This window comes from Lycium barbarum, chromosome 7 (assembly GCF_019175385.1).
Source record: "Lycium barbarum isolate Lr01 chromosome 7, ASM1917538v2, whole genome shotgun sequence".
NCBI classification, from domain to species: Eukaryota; Viridiplantae; Streptophyta; class Magnoliopsida; order Solanales; family Solanaceae; genus Lycium; species Lycium barbarum.
In genome coordinates, this window is record NC_083343.1 from 126,258,819 (window position 1) to 126,277,704 (window position 18,886).

Consider the following 18,886-nt stretch of genomic DNA (forward strand, 5'->3'; position numbering starts at 1 on the left):
AATTGTAATTTCTTATTTTCAGTTCAGTCTTCTCCTCGACAGAGGTTATTTGTAGTCACTATCAGCTCATTTGGAGCTTATTAATGAAAAACTATCTTTTAGCTCTCTTAGTATAATTTAGCTTAGTTTTAGCTAGCTTCTTCTTCCTTTGAAATTTAGTATTTGTATCATTTTTTCAGAGATATACATTGATTTGTTAGAAAAATTGTGCAGAAATTAATGGATTCCCATGAACTTCCAAATCATACTCTCGATCGATCTGCCACTGGTTATTATGCTTATGGTGTTTTAGTAGCGGCGTAAATATATTTTACAAGAAAATTAAAAAAAAGAAGTTATTTCTACATTAATTTGCACAATATAATTTTTGAACGAAGGAAGTTCGATTACAGCATCATTAACTCATTACATGCATGTAACTCCGCCACTAGTTATTTCCATCTTTTTTTCAAATCGTAATTCGTTTGGAACTTTCAATATCCCATGGTCATCTTTTAAAGGTAAAATAATCATTTACGAATGATATGTCAGGCATATGGCACCATTGAATCTTTCTTTTGACTCAAGAATATATGCTCTGGCATTTGAAATAGGATGCTAAGAATTGAGACGGAAAAATAAATTGCCTTGATCATTACTTAATATTCTATGTTACGAGAGGCGGAATCAAGTTTTTTAATTTATGGATTCTGAATCATATTCTTTTTGTTTAGAGGCTTTTGAATTTATTAATTATACATATAAATAAATCTTTTAACACAAATACAAGATTCGAGTCAAAGCTATCGAGTTTTATTGAGCTAAAGGGTTGACTCTGCTATGCCCTTAAGTTTTTTTTTTTGTTTTTGTTTTTTTTTATATATGATTTTTTACTCGGTGTTCGATATCCGCTTTGGGGCTGACTAATTCACATTCGTGCCTGAAAATCCCACTTTGGGAGGGTAAAACGCTCCTTTAAGTTGCATATACAAAGCGTAACACATACTCCTTCCTATATGTGTTTTAGTGGATTATTAGTTTATGCCACGCATTAAAGTTGTTGAATTCTTGAAGCGCTCAAATATTATTGAATCGTGGGTAGATATGGAGTCTTACATGTAAAAAATATCATGTGAACCTTTACAAAAGGAAAAAAGAAAATCAATGATCAGAGACGAATTCGAAAATATATACAGTACTAAAGAAGAAGAAAAAAAAAGTATTGACGGGGAGGTATTTCTCTTAGATTTATAGAATTGGGATGTATTTGTATATATGAGCCTGTGTACGCATACCTTATGTGTGTGTGTCATGTATTATAACTTTCTTTTCACCAGAATATCTAAAAATCTCATCTATTGCGTCATTTATGCGGTGCACACTCGATTATTTGATAGTTTTTACTCCCTGAATATTGACGTGACAAAGAGCGTGAATATAGGTGAAGCATGGGGATGAGGAATAATCGACAAAATCAAATCAACTCCTGGTACAGTATTTTTCCAATCATCATTCTAAAACCGACCGCGTAAAATTCAAATTCTAATCCAATAGTGAAAAGCTGATAGGAATATTTTCGTCAATCTTCAACCAATACATTTCAGGCGATCAAAATATCAAATACTAGAGTCTTTCTGCATGTTATCCCAATTATGAGATCATTACTACTAAGATGTATGAAATAAAAAGCCAAAAAAGAGGATAACACAAAGGCAGCATTTCAAAAGATTGGAACAACATTTTATCCATCAGAAGTCCTCTCCGAGAACAGGTAAAAATGTTGATAAATTCATCTCATCATCACTCACACTTTAAGGGGTTAATTTTTCCTTCAATTTCAGTAACATTAACACATGAAAAGAGAAAATGAACTATCCAACTGATGCTGACTGCACTCAATTAATGTTGTAAAGGAGAAGAAACCACAGACCTGAGTTGACAGTAGTATCCATCGTGTGTGGACGGGATCTTTTAGTATTAAAGATGCACGGGGGCAAAGTTTAGCTACCGATACTTGGCATGCTGCTCATTCCGAATTCCCTAAGCTTATTAAGCTCAGGAACTATTACTGAACTAAGATCCGGTCGATCTTTCTTCCTTAGCTCAGCACACTTAAGTGACAATTTTGCAATCGTAAGAGCCTCTTCCACTGGCCAATTTGGTACTGTCGGATCTAATAATTCTGCAAATTTACCTTTCTCGATGGCCCTCTCAACATGATGAGTTAAACCCATTGGTGGCCTTGCAGTGATAATTTGGAGCAACATCACGCCAAGCGAATATATATCTGATTTAGTCCCTAACTTTCCTGTTTGTTGATATTCAGGATCTATGTAGCAAAAAGTCCCAGCAGCTGAAGTCATGTGATATTGTGTCACACTATCGGCTACAGATGATGGCACTAACCTTGCCAAACCAACATCACTGATTTTGCTTACATAATTTTTGTCTAACAGAATATTTCCTGGCTTTAGATCCCGGTGAACAAGAGGTTCTGGTTTTGCTTGGTGAAGGAATAGAAGCCCTGTTGCAATCTCAGCAGCAATTTTGAAGCGAATTTCCCATGGAATTGAAGGGGTATTACCTTTCCGAAAAAGACGATCTTCCAAGCTGCCATTATTCATAAGCTCATAAACTAAACACCCATACTCAGGACATGCACCTAATAGTAGCACCAGATTCGGATGTCTAATGAGACTGAGGACCTCAACCTGTAAATGGAAAAGAATTTTTCATGTGCATCAGCAGGTTTGTCAGATACCCGAGCTTTTAGCCAGAATTGTCCCTTATCTACGGGAGTAGGTCTATTTTTGTCCTGTAAATATAACCTTGAGCATTTTTGTCCTTTAAGTTTACGGAGTTACCTAGTACCTGTTGCTAGTGGGTGGCTACTAGCTGGTATCCCGTGGAATTAGTCGAGTTGCGCACAAGTTGGCCCAAACACCGATTATCAAAAAAAGTTTACTGAAGTGGAGCACCTTACGTCCAACTAACAGAATGGACTTAAAAACGAATGATGACTACCAAAAACACTATTAAAAACACGACAAAAACTGACCGACTTTCGGACCGACCAAAAAACTGACATAAAGGTGCTCCACTTTAGCTAACTTAAGGGACTAAAGATGCTCAGGGACTCAGGGTTATATTTAAATGACAAAAATAGACCCACTCCCATAGAGAAGGGACAATTTTGGCTAAAGACTCAAATACCTTATACTAACATCAATAAACAATTTAACCAAGAAAGAGGACTTCTATATATATTAGCATAGATGAGAGAGTGCAAGCTACAGCATCTTTTATAGTTCTAGGTATAGCAAGTGAAAATCTATTCCATCTACATTAGTAAACCATCATTTAAATATTTTCAAACAAAAGTTTCATTGTACATCTCTAAGAACAGGCTCATAAATGTACTGGTAAAAATCTCTTCACAAAGCTTATGCACATAATCGAGAAGCTTTTAGATGAAGCATGCATATTAAAAATAAGAAATAACTACCATGTGATGCATTAGTCAAAAACATTCCTGTTATATATCAATCAAAAGCAATCATGTCATGCATAAAAATGTATCAGTATACATGCATTTGTCTACTTTCTACAATTTTTATCATGATTCCTCAAATGCATCGCGACTAATTAACTCTAGAAGTGACTCAATGAATGCACAGAATTCTATGGATAATGAGGTTGCTCAGCCCAAATAATGCACGATGCTTCGTATCTTAATACGTATTATAAAAGCAGAGGGTATCATTGAATTAGAGATATAAAGAGGTACCTCTTGTTGGAACTGTTTCTTCCCTTGTGCAGCATCAGGACTCAGAACTTTAATGGCAACAGGTGTGTGATCTAGTTTTCCCTTAAAAACAGGTCCATATCCACCTTCTCCAATTTTTTGTGAACTTGAGAATTTGTTGGTGGCTGCCTCAATCTCTTCTATTGTATACTTCCTATAACGTAGATTATTCTGAGGTCGAACATTCATTGTTCCTTTCTTTTTTTCTGCCTCTCGCTTAATTTTTAACTCCGCATACTTCCTTCTTTGTGTTTCTATCTCAGCCATCTTTTGTGCTTTCTTAGCAGCTTCAATAGCAGCTCTGCATTTAGCCTTTTCGGTCTCAGCAATTGCGAGAGCCGCCTCTTCAGCAAGACGGGCTTGTTCGCACTTGCGAGCTTCTTCCATTTTCCATTTATTAAGCTCTTCAGCCTGAAACTTAGTAGACATATCACATATGAAAAACTTATTGCAAGATAAGTAGAGGGAGAAAGCCTTGGTCATTAAGTTTGATGTCATAAATTTGTAACTCGTCTTTCCAAGAGCCATGTATGGGATCAGAGACATACTAACAATTTGTTCAAAAACGTACGCACAGTGGTGATGCGATGTTATTTCTTAGTACTACCTTATAACAATTATTTCTGACCTTACATATTTCCTTGGAAGAATAACTTCCCATAAAAATGCTGAATGCACCCATGTAGTTTTGGGCGTTGGTAGCCGCTTGATTCTACTCATACTAGTAGATTTGTAGAAACACGAGATCCCTTATAATTTTTATTCGATAACCGTGGTGTCCGGCCCAGCTTGAGCGCACCTCAACTAATTATACGGGATATCTGCTACCTCCCCAACAACATGTACCAGGTAATTCTATCAACCAAGACTTTGAGATGAAGAGAAATCACCTAGTGTTCTTGTCTCCGCTGAGATTTGAACCTGAGACCTCAGGGTTCTCCTCCCACTTCATTGACCACTAGGCCACACCTTTGAGTGCATAATTTCGTTTAAATCATTGAACGGGTAAACTAGGTTTCTTGAAACTATGATCTACGTGATACAATGCAAGTAATATGTTTAATGCTTTTTGCAGATAGTTGGGCCCATGAATTTCTTCTTTTTTGCTATTTTAGATGTCTTCATCTTTGTGGTCTAGGCAGTTAGAGAATGTGATATTACCGCTTGGTTGGCCGTGATAGCTTCTTTGCAAGCTTGATTGTACATATCCAAAGTTTGCCTTAGCTCAAGTTTTAGTCTTTTCATCTCGGCGTCCAACTGCATTATCACATATGATGAGACAGAGGCTATTACTAAGCAAAATTTGATACTTTTCACATAATGGAAATGCTCATAACATCTATTAAGCAACAAATTTGAGTTGCGATGTATTTTGCCTGTTTGGTCAAGTTTCTAAAACATGTTTATTTCGAAAGTGTTTTTTGTCAGAAGTGCTTTTTAAAAAAGTACTTTTGGAGAGTAGCAGTTTGTGTTTGACTAATTAATTTGAAAACACTTTTGCCAATATTAGAGCAGTACGTTGTGGTTGGCTAATATTTCAAAAGTGCTTCTGAGGAAAAGCTCACTTATTTTTTTCTCTAAAAATTTGTCCAAACACCTCAACTTTCTAAAATAAGCACTTTTGGCTTCCCAAGAGCTTGGCCAAACAGGCTAGTAGTTTCTATGATTGTATTGCACTTACTGAACTTGAGGAGCTTTCATTCGTTGGAGGGTCTTTGACTGCAACCTGTGTGAAGTCAAGATTTTCGGCCGACATATCAACTGATCTGGGGTTAATAGCGAACCGAATACTACCATCAGATTGAGAAGTGTGCCTATATGAATTCGTCTGCCCGGGAGGATGAAGATTATCCGTCGCTACATTAGATGGTCCTTTTTCAGGCCTAGCCTTCTCAGATTCTACAATCTTTTGCTCTGACCTTGCGAATGACAGCCTATTTTGTATCATTGATTCATTAAAGTTAGCTAGCACAAGCACAAAACGAATTAACACTTTTGCTTAGAGCATCAGGAAGTCTAATTCAATTACACAAAGATGATAGTCAAAGATAAAAGTGTTTTGACTCCCAACATAGTAGTTAGTAGTACATAAAATGAGAAGGACATAATAATATTCAGAAATAAACAAAAAATCTTTTGAGTTAATGATTTCCCATAAATTAATTCTTAAAATCTTATCTAACTACTTATCCTTTCGTCTACTATCATAGAAAACTGAAAATTGAAAACTGCCCCAAAGTACTAAACTAAGTTTAACTGCTCTGCATTTGCAAAACGATGCGTGTCCTAAAAAGTCATGACACGTTTTCTTCTGATTCTTCGGGTCCAATTCAGAAATATCAAGTGACACCTATAGTTTGAGAAAGTTGTAATTACTCCCTCAAAGATAAGGACAACAAAATAAGAATAATGTTGGCGAGTTTTTATATCACACTCGCTTATTTTATACCTGAATGAATTTTCTAAATCAGAGTTACTTAAACGAGAAGTTGACCACGCTGAGGAGGATGGTTGCCTTGCTGGTGCAGAAGGAGGCGATTTTGCTGCTAGTCGGACAGATTGTTGCTTGCCTTTTGAAACTACGTATACAGTACAAAATTCTGGCGCAGCCTTATTTATCATTGTTGGCACATCATGAGTCCAATATTTCCTGCAAAGAAGGTTATAAGCCAAGTTCTTTCTTTCCTCCATAATGAAGCATAAGCAACAGAGAAATTGGGAGATAATAACCTGCCAAGAGCACTCCTAGATGATGCACCAAGAACGATGTTGGTAACACAGTTACTGTTGATGTAGTCAAGAAGTCCCTTTGACACTTCAGTATTCTCAAGGACAATCTCATTCACCACTATCTGCAATAACCTCAAATAACCATTTTAATTGAATAAAGTAAGATTTAGTTAAAGCTGTGGAATGGATAAGCGCGTTTTCATCTAAACTTTTATGATGCTACTCTAGGTAATTTATAGATTACTTTAGTGGTGCAAAATACTTAAGTAGAACAAGAGGTTTTAGAGGGGGGAAAGAACAGAAAACACCTATTTCTTGTGATCTTAAAGACCATACAGAGGACAACGTGGTGTTTAAGCTTTTTAACTACTATGTTACTAGTAATGTAGAGTGGAAATAAAGACTTTTTCCACGTTATCTAAATATGTATAACTTATCAAATGTATTCCTTATAAAGAGCAGGTCATTACAATGTAAAATGAGAAGGTTAAAGTTAAAGAGCTTCCAGGAACGTATCAAAAAAATTCAGAATAGATTAAAATAGGAGCATCGTGTTTAATATAACGGATTTGGTCTAATCAAAGGAAAACAAAGGATTAAACCATACTTGAAAGGAAAAGAAAGTGCTAAACTTATTATGGATATTCTCAAAAATGACACTTCCCTTACGTTTTCTTGTTTGTTCTACTCAATCAACCCCTATGATAAGATTAATTCACTTACCCTTTTGCGCACAGAATAAGCCCTGAAAGGTGTGAAGACATTTTGAGTAGCTTCATCGCTTGATCCTCCATTTGAATCTGAATCAGCATCATCCCCACCAACCGCTACAAAATAACATCAATGTCACAATAAACAACCAAAAATTTCAATTGTTCCATATATAGAAAAATGGCGATTTCGAAACCAAAAGCACTTATTTTTGGTTAAACATCCCGTATTCAAAACCTACTAGCATGACTAATGCGGTTTCGCGCCCTATAGGGCCCATAAAAGGGAACCACTCTCTATCAGGAGTTTCTCCATTCCTACGGCTCGAACCTGGAGCCTTTGGTTAACAGTGAATGGATCTTATCCATTATCACGCTCCTTCGTGGTAAACCAAAACGCATACTTAACTAACATCCATTGGTGCAATAAAATTTAATGAGTTCCCCTTACAAAGACTTCTTCTCTAATAGAAAATAGAATTTTAAATTTCTTCCTAAACCAATTTTTTTATCCCAATTACATTATCAATACGAATGACCTTTTTTATAATAATCCTGTGTGTCCGGGTCAGCTTATGCAGACCTCAACTAATTCCATGGGCAACTGTTGCCTCCCACCGACACAGATACCAGCCAACTCTGTCTACTAAGGCTTCAACATATGAAAAGAAATCACCTACTCAATCTGTCTCAATTTATACGGCACAGTTGGAATTTCGAGATTCAAACTTAGTTTGACCATGTATTCGGACATAGAAGCTTTTAACTTTTTGAAATAAAATATATATATTTGGAAACTACGTAAAAGTAATACTATAAATCACAATACAAGAACAACTTAAAATATTTAAAAGGCATATAAAGAAATTCTGGTCAAAGAAAACTTGGTTGACTCTCTAAATTTCAACTGTGCCTCATAAATTGGGACAGAGAGAATACATTTTTTTTTTTTTTTTTTGCATCCATTGAGATTTAAACCTGAAATCTCATGGTACTCGACCTACTTCATTGATCCCTAGGCCAAACCTTTGACGAACATGAATACGAGAAAATTGGGAATGTGATGAAAGCAGAGAGAAGGTACCTACGATTTGATGAGTTCTTGACCCGAACATGAAGCAAAACAAGAATTTGATTGCTTGTAAGGAGATTATCAATAGCCCATTTCACGGCAGAATTGCTATTTTTATCTTTATCAACTGCCACAACGATAGGGTGGCTAACTACATCTGTCAAAGCCATTTTCTGTTCATTTATTAACACAAAGAAAGAATGCTAGAGCTAGTTAGTCATCTGCCACCAGCTCTGCCACTTTCAACCACCATAACGGTGGCTAAAGTCTTTTATTTTTCCTTGTTCTTTCACGTGTGGACAAAGGGAAAATTGATGCATGTGCATGGAATGCCATTAGTTTTACAAAAAGTAATTTGTGTTGTTCCCCAAAAAAGATGGATCAATTTGTAAGTTTATCTCTGCTCCATTAACTATTTTTAAGCTGTTTGACTAGGCCTATGGTGTTGTTTTAACTCCTTTTCCCATTTTTATTTTTTATTTTTTTTTATTTTTTTTTATTTTTAAGAATTGTGTTGTGTCCAAACTAGCTTGTGAGCATCTGAGGTACCTGCTTCTCTCACCAGCATAAATACTGAATAACTCTGTCCAAATTCCACAGGTACTTGCTACCTCTCATCGGTATAGGAATTAGATGCTGTCTGTTACCTTGTCAAGAAAAAAAAAGTATAGGAATTAGATAACTTTGTCCAGCTTGTGCACACCTAATCACAGGATACTTGCTACCTCCCACCAACACAAGTACTGATAACTCGTTCAAGTTCCACGGGTACCTATTACCTCCCAACCAGCACAGATACTAAATAACTTTGTCCACCAACGTTTGGACAGATGGGCGAAAATCATTTAATCTTTCTAGTTTCTAGATTAAAATGAAAAAGAAAATACAAATATGAAAAAGCTAGAAGAAACAAAATTTCTGCATGTTTTTCTATGCGCTAGTGTCCGACCAACTTGTGCACATCTCAGCTGTTCCACGGGATATCAATACCTCCCACCTCATTGACCAAAAATGTCACTCTTGACCGTAATTTTTGCCGGTTAAATGAAGGATAACACATAAATATCCTCTAAATGTGTCCCGAATTTTCAACTACACACCTATAGGTCCTCCAAAAAGTTTAGGCGTGTAGTTAAAAATTGAGGACAAGTTTGATGGAATATTTATCTATTTCTTAAACTATGAGACACAGCAAGTACAAAAAGACATTTAATTAGGGCGGAGAGCATACAATATTAGAAGAAAACTCAAATCTAAATTGCTCGTTATGGATGTATAAAATGTCAAAGTGGCGCTAGGATAAAATATCTCATGGAGCTTTTTGACTCTGAGGCATAATGACCATTACTTTTGATTATAATGCAGTTGTTGCTACTTCAAATAGCTACATGAAGAAAATTACATACAGAATGGAGCATGTGCTAAACTACATACAGAAGCCTACTCCAATAAAGAGCCATTATCCCAGATTACCAGGTAAAAAATGTAAGGGCTTGACTACATTTTGAGCCACATATTTAGTTTATACTGCAAATCTAAAAACGGAAGAAGGTCAAAAATGGCCTTAACGTAATAGAAATGGCTAAAAACTGCATCTACCTATTGGATCAAATTTGCCCTTAACGTATTACAAATGGATCAATAATACGTTTAAGGGTATTTTTTTATCCAATTGGTGGAAGGAGGGCATTTTTTAACCATTTATAATACATTAAGGGCATTTTTGAAACATCAGATAATGAGGCTAGTTATGTTCAGGTTTTGCTTTTGAACTTTCTTTGAGCTTTCAAGTCCACCACAATCACTGTTATATTGTCCTTGCTGCCCTTCTGAAGAGCTCGATTCGACAAGCATTCTGCTGCTGCTTGTGCTGCTGGATCAATTCCTTCGCCCCTTTCCACGGGGAGCGTTACACCGTACTTTTTATGCCACAAAAGTATGCGTTTACGAGCCACATCACAAACTTCTTCATTTGTCATGACATCCCATAAACCGTCACTAGCAAGAATAAGGCATTCGTCATCCTTGGTTCGAGGTATGAACGTTACTTCTGGATCAGGAATTATCCAAGGCTTCAAGTATTTATCTCCTGCAATCAAGTACCGTATTAAAGAAAGAGATAAAAGACCTACTATTTACTAACAAAATTAGGACTTTTAGTGTGTCAAGTTTACTGGCCACCAAATCTGTCCAACTGATAGACGCCCAAGAAAACACATAACAAGAAGATTGCTACAAGCTGGATAACATTATGCAATCATGCAGCTCACTTAGTTTATTTTCCAGTGAGAATTCTAATCCTCGAAAGCTTTGGCGACCTAAGCATAGGTGGCAATCATAATTTACCGTCCAAACATCTTAGACCAAACAGGAGAATAATAGTCATACCCGCATTACTAATATATTAGAAATTACAGTATATTGGATGTATCACCAATCATGCGTATAGTTTCTATTTTAGAACAATGAAAGAATCCACTGTGTCACGTCTTTTAAGATGCCCTCAGAAATTCTAATATGGTAATGAACACTGATATCCATAATAAGACAACTGAGGGTGACCATTATATCACAGTCTCGGACGAGAAAAGGGACATTGACCCTAAAATCGTGCATGTTCAGTCATTACTGACGAGTATTTATCTTGAAGCAAAGAAACTTTTGACAGCAGTCTTACAAGCTATTTGTCATTCCACAACTCTACGCAAAAGATGAACGAGAAAGAACATCCTAACTTTACATGCCTAGCAGCAAACCCACCCTTAGTTTACAAGTTACCGGGTGACAGACCTGAAAGAATTTGGGCTTCCTACTAATCGGTAATCACAAAGGAATCTCTCAGAATAATAAAATGAACAAGTATAAATCACCATAATCAAGAACCACCTCTGCAGGGACAGAGGCAGTCGCTTGCATCTTTTCTTTTGTTCTGCGATCTAATTTGTGGTAAGTCAATGGTCACATCTTATATCTCTAGGCATGTGTTTTGGACTGGTCTCATTGTAAAATCAAGTATGTTGTTCATCTCAAATTCGCAATGCCCACACTACCATGGTCAGGCAAGTTTAAAGATTTTTAGGACATTGATAAAACAAGGAACGGAGAGCATAGCCTTTGCAGTAATGCAGAATCAAAGACCAATAACCAATTCTTGGATCTTTTCATATACAAAACTGAAGCATGGTTATGTGGACAGGCAACAAGAGTTGTAGTCTGCTTCATGGTGGGGAGATATTTCTTTCAAGACAAAAAACAAAAAGAAACAATATGTAAATGTCTAGTAAAAGAAATATTTTTGTCTCGTCATAAATTATACTATAGTTATATATACCTCCCTCTCCTATATGTTATATTGCGTCCTTTACACAATGCAAGATTTTTTGAAACACTCCTAAAGCGGCAGAGCGATGCGAAGTAAGGGGTTATTACTTCTGGAGTGAAGTGATGCGCTCAAGACAATGAGGTGCAGTGATCGTAGCAAGAAGGTGTCACCTCTTTGAAAATGACTCTAAAAAATGGATTGAAAAAAGAAGGAAGAGAAAAGGATGGAAGTTTGCTATTTGAGCACAAGACCTCTTCATTTACAAACAATGCTCTCGCTGTCATAGATACACTTCAATGTTATCTATGTCAAAATTGTCTCATTTTTCTTCTCGAGCTTTTTACACCCCTTCTTCTACTCCTTTTCACTAACTTTCCTCTCCCTTCTCCTCTGCTAAGTAAAGGAAAAGGGATCCCTTTTGTTGAGAAATTATACTTTAAAAATACGGGAAAACCATTTTTTTTGGTTATAACTTATATATAAACTGTTGAATCCCCTTGATATAATGAAAATTCTAGTGAAGTGGCAAAAGGGGTTCAAAAACTGCTCTAGGTCATTGGTCCAAATCCTTGGTGTGACATTCTCGTATTTTTTTTTCTTTATTCCTTGTATAAATTCCTTGCCCCACCTTGCTTGTCAAGATTCTTTGACCAGACCATACTCTAAGGGTAGCTCGTACAGGCTTTAGAGGTGGCGCTCATCACTTCATTCCTGTGTTGCACTTAAATCCATACAGTAATAAGGGTGCATGTTTTTTCCATTTCCAACAAACTGGGTCTTATATCACACAGATTAGTTAGTTTTTGCATATTAGGGTCTATATCACAAGGCCCAACAGACTAGTATTGTTACACCATACCATGACCAATGCATGAACCTGAGCCATACAGAACAGATTGTTATACCGTACTACAGCCCTATGCTACATGGACCAAAAGCCTAACAATGATCGTCCAATCCCAAGTCCTATACAAGGGTTCTCTTCTTTTGCGCATATAAAGGTTGTTTGGTTGTTGGTTAGAGTAATGCAGGGATTAGCTATGCATGGTTCAGTTATAAATGTATTAGTTATTCTTTCTTCTACCCCGCATAAAATTATTATTAGTTATTCTTTCTTCTACGCCGCATAAAATTACACACAAATTGACTCATAACTTGTACATGTTTTAGTTATGAGGAATTGTAAAATGATAACCAAACACCGTACTTGTTGTTCTGAATTTATACAAAGTAAGTAAAAGCTACCAAACATGGAATTAACTATGCTAGTTTTAATACATGAACAACTCCCTTCCTAACCAGCAACCAAACGACTCCTTAGTAATGTGGACTACTTGAAATGTGTGTACCATTCTACTAGACTACTACTACACAAGAATTGCTGATCAAGCCTATAAAAGGAAGCTAATGAAAGAGATAAGGATTTAGGTTTTGAGATATAGATAACTAACATATCTTGCAAATGCTAGAGAACAGGTTAGCTAGGAGAAACATACCGATAGACCTAGACATTGCAAGAACACCGAAAACACGATGGCCATTCCACTGTATCACCTTACCACCAGCTGCTTCAATCCTTTCATATTCATCTTCTCGGTTTGGCTGGCAAAAAGAAAAACAGAACTAAAAATAAGTACAAACAGGGATTATTTACTATGCAAGTAGATTTGTTTAAAATTTCGCCTTACTTTGTGATCCACCGACAATGCCATTGGTTCCTTCCCACGACACAGAACAGCCCTTGAATCACCACAGTTTGCCACTATAATGTGAGATGAACAAATAGCGGCAACAACGGCTGTGGACCCTACAGTTTCTGGGGCAACAGGCTCATGACTAGCCCCCCCTCCAATCTCAGCATCAACTTTAAGAAAACAGTTCGTAAATGCTCTATTCCAATGCTCTTGGCAACTTTGCTTAATACTTTCATCACTGAGATTCATCATAAAAGTTTCCAATTCCTCAGCCAATACAGCATGAACCCGGTCTCGGCAGTAATTCGCCACCTGAAAAGAGAAAAAAGATTCAAAATTTTTGTTCATATGTACTCCCTCCGTCCCAACTTATGTGGTACCTTTAGGATTTCGAGAGTCAAACACGTTTCTTTGACCGCAATTTTTTCATATGCCTTTTAAATATTTTGAATTGTTAATTATTGTGACTTATAGTATTTTTAACGTAGTTTCCAAACATGTAAATTGTATTCCAAAAACCTTAAAGATTCTATGTCCAAATTCACGGTCAAAATTAAGAAGTTTGACTCGAAAGATGCCACATAAATTGGGACATAGGAAGTAGTTAACAAGGAGTCGTGTGAACCAAAGTCAGAGAGAGAGAGAGACCTGAGAACCACCATGGCCATCATAAACTCCAAAGAAATGAGTCGTCAAATGACTTAAGCGTCTAGACAGTCCATCAAACACACGATCACCAATTAGCATCTGTAGAGGAATTTTCAAGAATTTTGGAACAGTTGCAAACGCATCTTCCATTTCCGGTCTCCTTCCACATATAGACGTATGTCCCCATAGAGGCACGTAATCCACATCAAAAACACTGCGGCTGACAGAAAGTGCCACGGGTCTAATCACATTTTCCTCAATATCTGACTCAACCGAAACTTCAGTCTTCGCAATAAGTTCGACACTGCTGATACTTTTCTGAAAATCCACTAAATCTTGACCTTCTATGTCGGACGCTATCTCAAAGCCTATAAAGTCATCAGCGCATATACTACTACAGTCGCTCACTACTGACAAGGAACACGAACTATCAAGAATCTGATCACCCTCCAATGAGAAGGAATCATCATCAAGCGACATAGTCCCTTCACTTTTGCTCTCTTCAAGCACAGATGATGATACCGTAATACTAAAATCGCTCTCTGAATCAGCAGAGCTGCAATCATCATTGCCCCCAGAAACGGGGTCCACCAACGCTTTTGTCACAGAATTAGAATACAAGATTGTTGTATCGTCTATAGACTTTAACCTAGTAACATCCATATCACTTCCTATGCTTGAATTGTCACAGATCAAACTACTAAATATAAATGGCACTGCAACCGTATACATTTCCTCCATCGTAACGACTACACTGAACGCAGTAAAAGTTAACCACCAACCCCTCGAAAACTACAGTGCCTTTCATTGTTAAACTAATTCATCACCTCTCTTTAGAATCAGTAATAGTCCTATCATAAGCTTCAACAGACCATTTTCCATTGCCTAAGAGAATCAACTAGTAGTAAAAAAGCATTCTTTTTACATTTCACCACACCCCATTAATCAAGATTCTTAACAGAAATTGGTAATCAGATCTATTTAGCAAACAAGAAACAGCAAGAACCCTTTTTTTTTTTGGTCCTAAATCTTAACTTTTTCTTCTCTACACACCAGCAATTATAGCTAAAAACCAAAACAGGTAGTGAGACAAAAACCCAAAATTGACATAAATTTTTAGTCTTTAAACACAAGAAAGAGAGGTAACAAGAAAAAGGGTCATGTGAATTAACCTATGGAAAGCAACAAGTTCCAAGAATCACAAGAAATCACTGAAAAAGCAAGTACCTTTTTCTCATAAAAACTTCAGTAACCTGGATCTGAGGCAATTCATATCAACCGCACTTTGAAATATATATAGTCCTTTTTTCTCTTCCAAATTTCAAATAATGATGACCCCAATATGGCAATATGTAACAAACAAATAAAAATAAATGAAATAGCCACTACTTAATATTTTCTTTTCAAGAACATGTACTCTTCTTCACTGTTGACATTATAAGACAACTAGAGTTGCATCAAAGAATCAAGAATATAGGAAATCAGGTTGCTTTCTGATTTACAGAATAAAAGTTCTATGTAGAGACGTTCCTTTTTTAATATTTTAAATAGTAGTATTATTTTCTATCTTTAGCTCAGGAGTGAGAGAGTGACAAAAATGGTTTTTTATGTCTAGCAAGTTTTTTTTTTTCTTTTTAATTCCTTTAAATATAATTCTAAGTAGTTCTGGTCAGTTAATTTTTTTTTTCGTTTAATATTTTAATGAAGTTTGTCTCTTATATTTGAAAAGAATTGTAAAAAGAGATTAACCAAAACTGCTCAACAATCCCATTAAATTCTAGAAATCCAACACAAAAAATTATACTAAATGTCAAATATAGCAAAAGTTACGCTCAAAGGTTGTTCAATCTCTAAAAAAAACATACCCCTCTGTCCCAAAAAGATTGTCCTCTTTTGACTTGGCACAGAGTTTAAAAAATATAGAAAGACTTTTGAAATGTGTGGTCCAAAACAAGCCTTAGATATTTGTGTGGCTGTAAATCATCTCATAAAGTTGAATTGTTTCTAATTATAGAAAGGAGACAATCTTTTTGGGACAAACTAAAAAGGAAAGGAACACAATCTTTTTGAGACAGAGGGAGTACAAAACTAGCAAAAACGCAAAAATGAGTCCCTCCTAGATCCTCTTTTTTCACAATCCCTAACAAATTTAATACTTGTTAGAATTTATTAAATATTCGAAGACTAAAAATACTGACAAATTTAATGATAAGAAAATAAAATTACTCCAAAATATATTAAAGAGGTTATTTTAAACCTTTTCTAAATATAAAATGGACTATTTTTATTATTTTCTGGTTCAGTAGTCATAAAAGCTCAACAAAAATGAGTTGAGTGGACAAAAAGTAACAATTTGAGGAAACAATAAATCCAGACAAAAAATAAACAAAGGACAGATGTTCAAATCTGAAATGGCACATTAAAGCAATATAAAATGTTTGCTCTTTCACTTTTTACTCTCCAATTAAATGCCCCCACACTCCCTGTCTTTTGTGAACAAAATTAAATGACTTCGATAGTGACCCTCACTCATGTCCAATATTATTCAACAAAAAATCTTCTAAGTAGATGCTGTCATCCAAAGGTAAGATTCCACATTCATCCGAAACCAGATGTCTTCTATTTTTTATTTTTTTTATGACATGAAAATTCACAGCCGCTACTCTTTGAATTTGTGCACAACCCAGCTCCTGATGCAATAATTTGCAAACCACACGTGAGAGATAACTAGCACTAGACAAGCCTCGTGCGATGAGCTCGACCCAGAAGGCAAATTCCCTGCTGTTATAGGCATGAGGTTTCGAACCTGAGACATCCATTATAAAAGCTTTATGCTCAACCAACTGATCCACCCTTGCGGGTCAAATGTCTTCTATTTTAACTTTCATAATATATTTTTCAGTAGAGAGCGTTACCGAACATTTTATTATGTGAATCTAAATTAATCTAACCAAGCAAGTTCTGCACTTCAAATGTTTGGAATAAAATAAAGAATAAGACAATTACGTGATAACTATGATTTCATTCTTTCGGGATAAATTACAAAAAATGTACCACATAAAATAAGAAAGAGTGAACATAAATTATGCAGAAATCTGTACATTATCTTTATGCGAGATGGAATGCGAAATAAAATACGCACACAACATAAATACTTAAAGTAAGCAATTCTTACACTGTATAATTAGTTTGTGAACCAAAAGGTCTTTAAGCAATTCTTGCATAATATTTTATATAACTAGTCTGTAAGACAAACAATAAAAATTTGGTTAATAAGATATAAATAGTAATTTTTACTTGGCATAGCTTACTATGTTACATATTTATGAAACATAACTATACTTTTTAATAATTAAGTTTAGTAGCTATAATATTATATTTTTACAACTTATAGCTACCCACTTTTCTACCAATTAATTTACCATTCCCTACACCCCTATTTTTTAGCTGCACACTTTCTCTCTCTCCCCTTTTTCTAAATATATACGTTTCTAACTCCCCATCTCTCCTAATTTTGTGCTTTTCAAATCAGTTTCTGATTTCTTTCACTTCCTTTTTTTACTCTGTATTAACTGCTCATTAATTTCAACCTTTTACCCCCAAAATTCAACTCTATTTCCTAAAATATGTAAGATTCTCTGTTATTTTTGCGTTTTAAACGACGAATATATATTTGAATTCATCTGTTGAAATATCGAATTCAAGTTGAGTTCATAATTGAGGTAACAACGTTTTCACTGTAACTTTTTTTTTCTGAAATTTTGAAAAATATAGTCAAAATATATGAAAAATATATCTGAAATATAGTCAACAGAAACCAGAATAAGTAATATTGAACATATTAATCAAAATATAATTAAAAAATATAGCCAAAATATAGTCATAATTGAGTTCATAATTGAAGTAGCAAGTTTTCACTACAACTTTTTTTTCTGAATTTTTTCTAAATATAGTCAAAATATATGAAAAATATATCTTAAATATAGTCAACAGAAACTAGAATAAGTAATATTGAACATAATAATCAAAATACAATTAAAAATATAGCCAAAATATATATGAAAAACAACTAAAAAGTTCAGAAAAATATAAAAAATAAAAAAGTTGCAATTACACGGTGAAACGTGTAATTCAGTTGTTGAACAAATCAAGCTTTGCATGATTTATGGAACATTAAAAAGAGATTTTTTTTTAGTTATATTTTGGGAAAAAATATGAAGAGAGTTTTTTAATTCAAATTTTATGTGAATGATTAGATGTTGAATGAGATATGTGATTAGATAGGGAAGAGAATAAGATTTGTGTGATTTATAGAACATTAAAAACAGATTTCTATTTAGTTTGAAAAAAAAAAATTCCCTTAAATAGAGGCATTATTTGCTCAACAGTTCCGTATATTTAGTCTATATTTTGGTTATATTTATGCGACGCGTCCAGGACCTAAATGTAGGAAAAACCAGCTACGAATTGTAAATAATGAACTTATAATTATAGCTTGTTAGAAGCAGCTAAAAGGTAGCAATTTGTGAAAAATTTATATATAAATATACTAGATAATGTAAGGCCCGTACAACGGGCCGGGCCCAACAATTAACTTTTTGTTTTTGTTTTGGTTTTGGTATTTAAAAAGGGGGAAAATAGAATTTCTTTCTTAAAGTTCAACTTTAAATATGAGAACCAAGAATGATTTTGTCTCTTTTCGTACTTAGGCGTGGCATCTTGCTATTTCTTATATTGGATTGTATTTGTTATGGATTTACACATTTGGAAATGATTTGTTGTATATTTATTAACAAGTAAAGTTAATGTAAAGAGAGAATGTAGTAATGAAAATTGATGTGGTTGAAATCAGAGTCATTCATATTAATGTTTTAGGTTTATCTATTTAAAATATATTTTATTATTGAAATGGAGTGTCACTTTGAA

General features: G+C 35.0%; 2 protein-coding genes across 4 annotated transcripts; both read right to left on the reverse strand.

Moving 5' to 3' along the window:
• Window positions 1-1,697: 1,697 nt before the first annotated feature.
• LOC132604235 (U-box domain-containing protein 35-like) lies at window positions 1,698-8,614 on the reverse strand. 2 transcript variants are annotated; one of them, XM_060317654.1, is made up of 8 exons: window positions 8,313-8,614; window positions 7,238-7,341; window positions 6,515-6,636; window positions 6,234-6,434; window positions 5,466-5,718; window positions 4,946-5,041; window positions 3,767-4,195; window positions 1,698-2,690 (listed from the first exon to the last, which is right to left on the reverse strand). In XM_060317654.1, the coding sequence occupies exons 1-8, from the start codon at window positions 8,464-8,466 to the stop codon at window positions 1,980-1,982; spliced, it is 2,070 nt and encodes a 689-aa protein (XP_060173637.1). In that variant the 5' UTR covers window positions 8,467-8,614; the 3' UTR covers window positions 1,698-1,979. The 2 variants fall into 2 exon arrangements, with proteins under 2 accessions (XP_060173637.1, XP_060173638.1); XM_060317655.1 differs by having other exon boundaries at window positions 8,309-8,480.
• Window positions 8,615-9,614: 1,000 nt separating this feature from the next.
• On the reverse strand, window positions 9,615-15,549 carry LOC132604236 (probable protein phosphatase 2C 6). 2 transcript variants are annotated; one of them, XM_060317657.1, is made up of 5 exons: window positions 15,188-15,548; window positions 13,961-14,516; window positions 13,307-13,624; window positions 13,115-13,220; window positions 9,615-10,385 (listed from the first exon to the last, which is right to left on the reverse strand). In XM_060317657.1, exons 1-5 carry the CDS (start codon window positions 15,196-15,198, stop codon window positions 10,051-10,053), a joined length of 1,326 nt encoding a protein of 441 aa, XP_060173640.1. In that variant the 5' UTR covers window positions 15,199-15,548; the 3' UTR covers window positions 9,615-10,050. The 2 variants fall into 2 exon arrangements, with proteins under 2 accessions (XP_060173640.1, XP_060173639.1); XM_060317656.1 differs by having other exon boundaries at window positions 13,961-15,549.
• Between the last annotated feature and the right edge of the window lie 3,337 nt (window positions 15,550-18,886).

What these genes read in the sequence shown, in the direction of transcription:
- LOC132604235 (XM_060317654.1), bottom strand. Translation starts at nt 8,466, where the DNA reads ATGGCTTTGACAGATGTAGTTAGCCACCCTATCGTTGTGGCAGTTGAT. An exon ending in GGTCAAGAACTCATCAAATC is followed by an intron (nt 7,342 to 8,312) that starts GTAGGTACCTTC and finishes GTTATTTTGTAG; the next exon opens with CGGTTGGTGGGGATGATGCT. An exon ending in ATGAAAGCTCCTCAAGTTCA is followed by an intron (nt 5,042 to 5,465) that starts GTAAGTGCAATA and finishes GTGATAATGCAG; the next exon opens with TTGGACGCCGAGATGAAAAG.
- LOC132604236 (XM_060317656.1), bottom strand. Translation starts at nt 14,701, where the DNA reads ATGGAGGAAATGTATACGGTTGCAGTGCCATTTATATTTAGTAGTTTG. An exon ending in ATGGCCATGGTGGTTCTCAG is followed by an intron (nt 13,625 to 13,960) that starts GTCTCTCTCTCT and finishes TTCTCTTTTCAG; the next exon opens with GTGGCGAATTACTGCCGAGA. An exon ending in CATTGTCGGTGGATCACAAA is followed by an intron (nt 13,221 to 13,306) that starts GTAAGGCGAAAT and finishes TCTTTTTGCCAG; the next exon opens with CCAAACCGAGAAGATGAATA.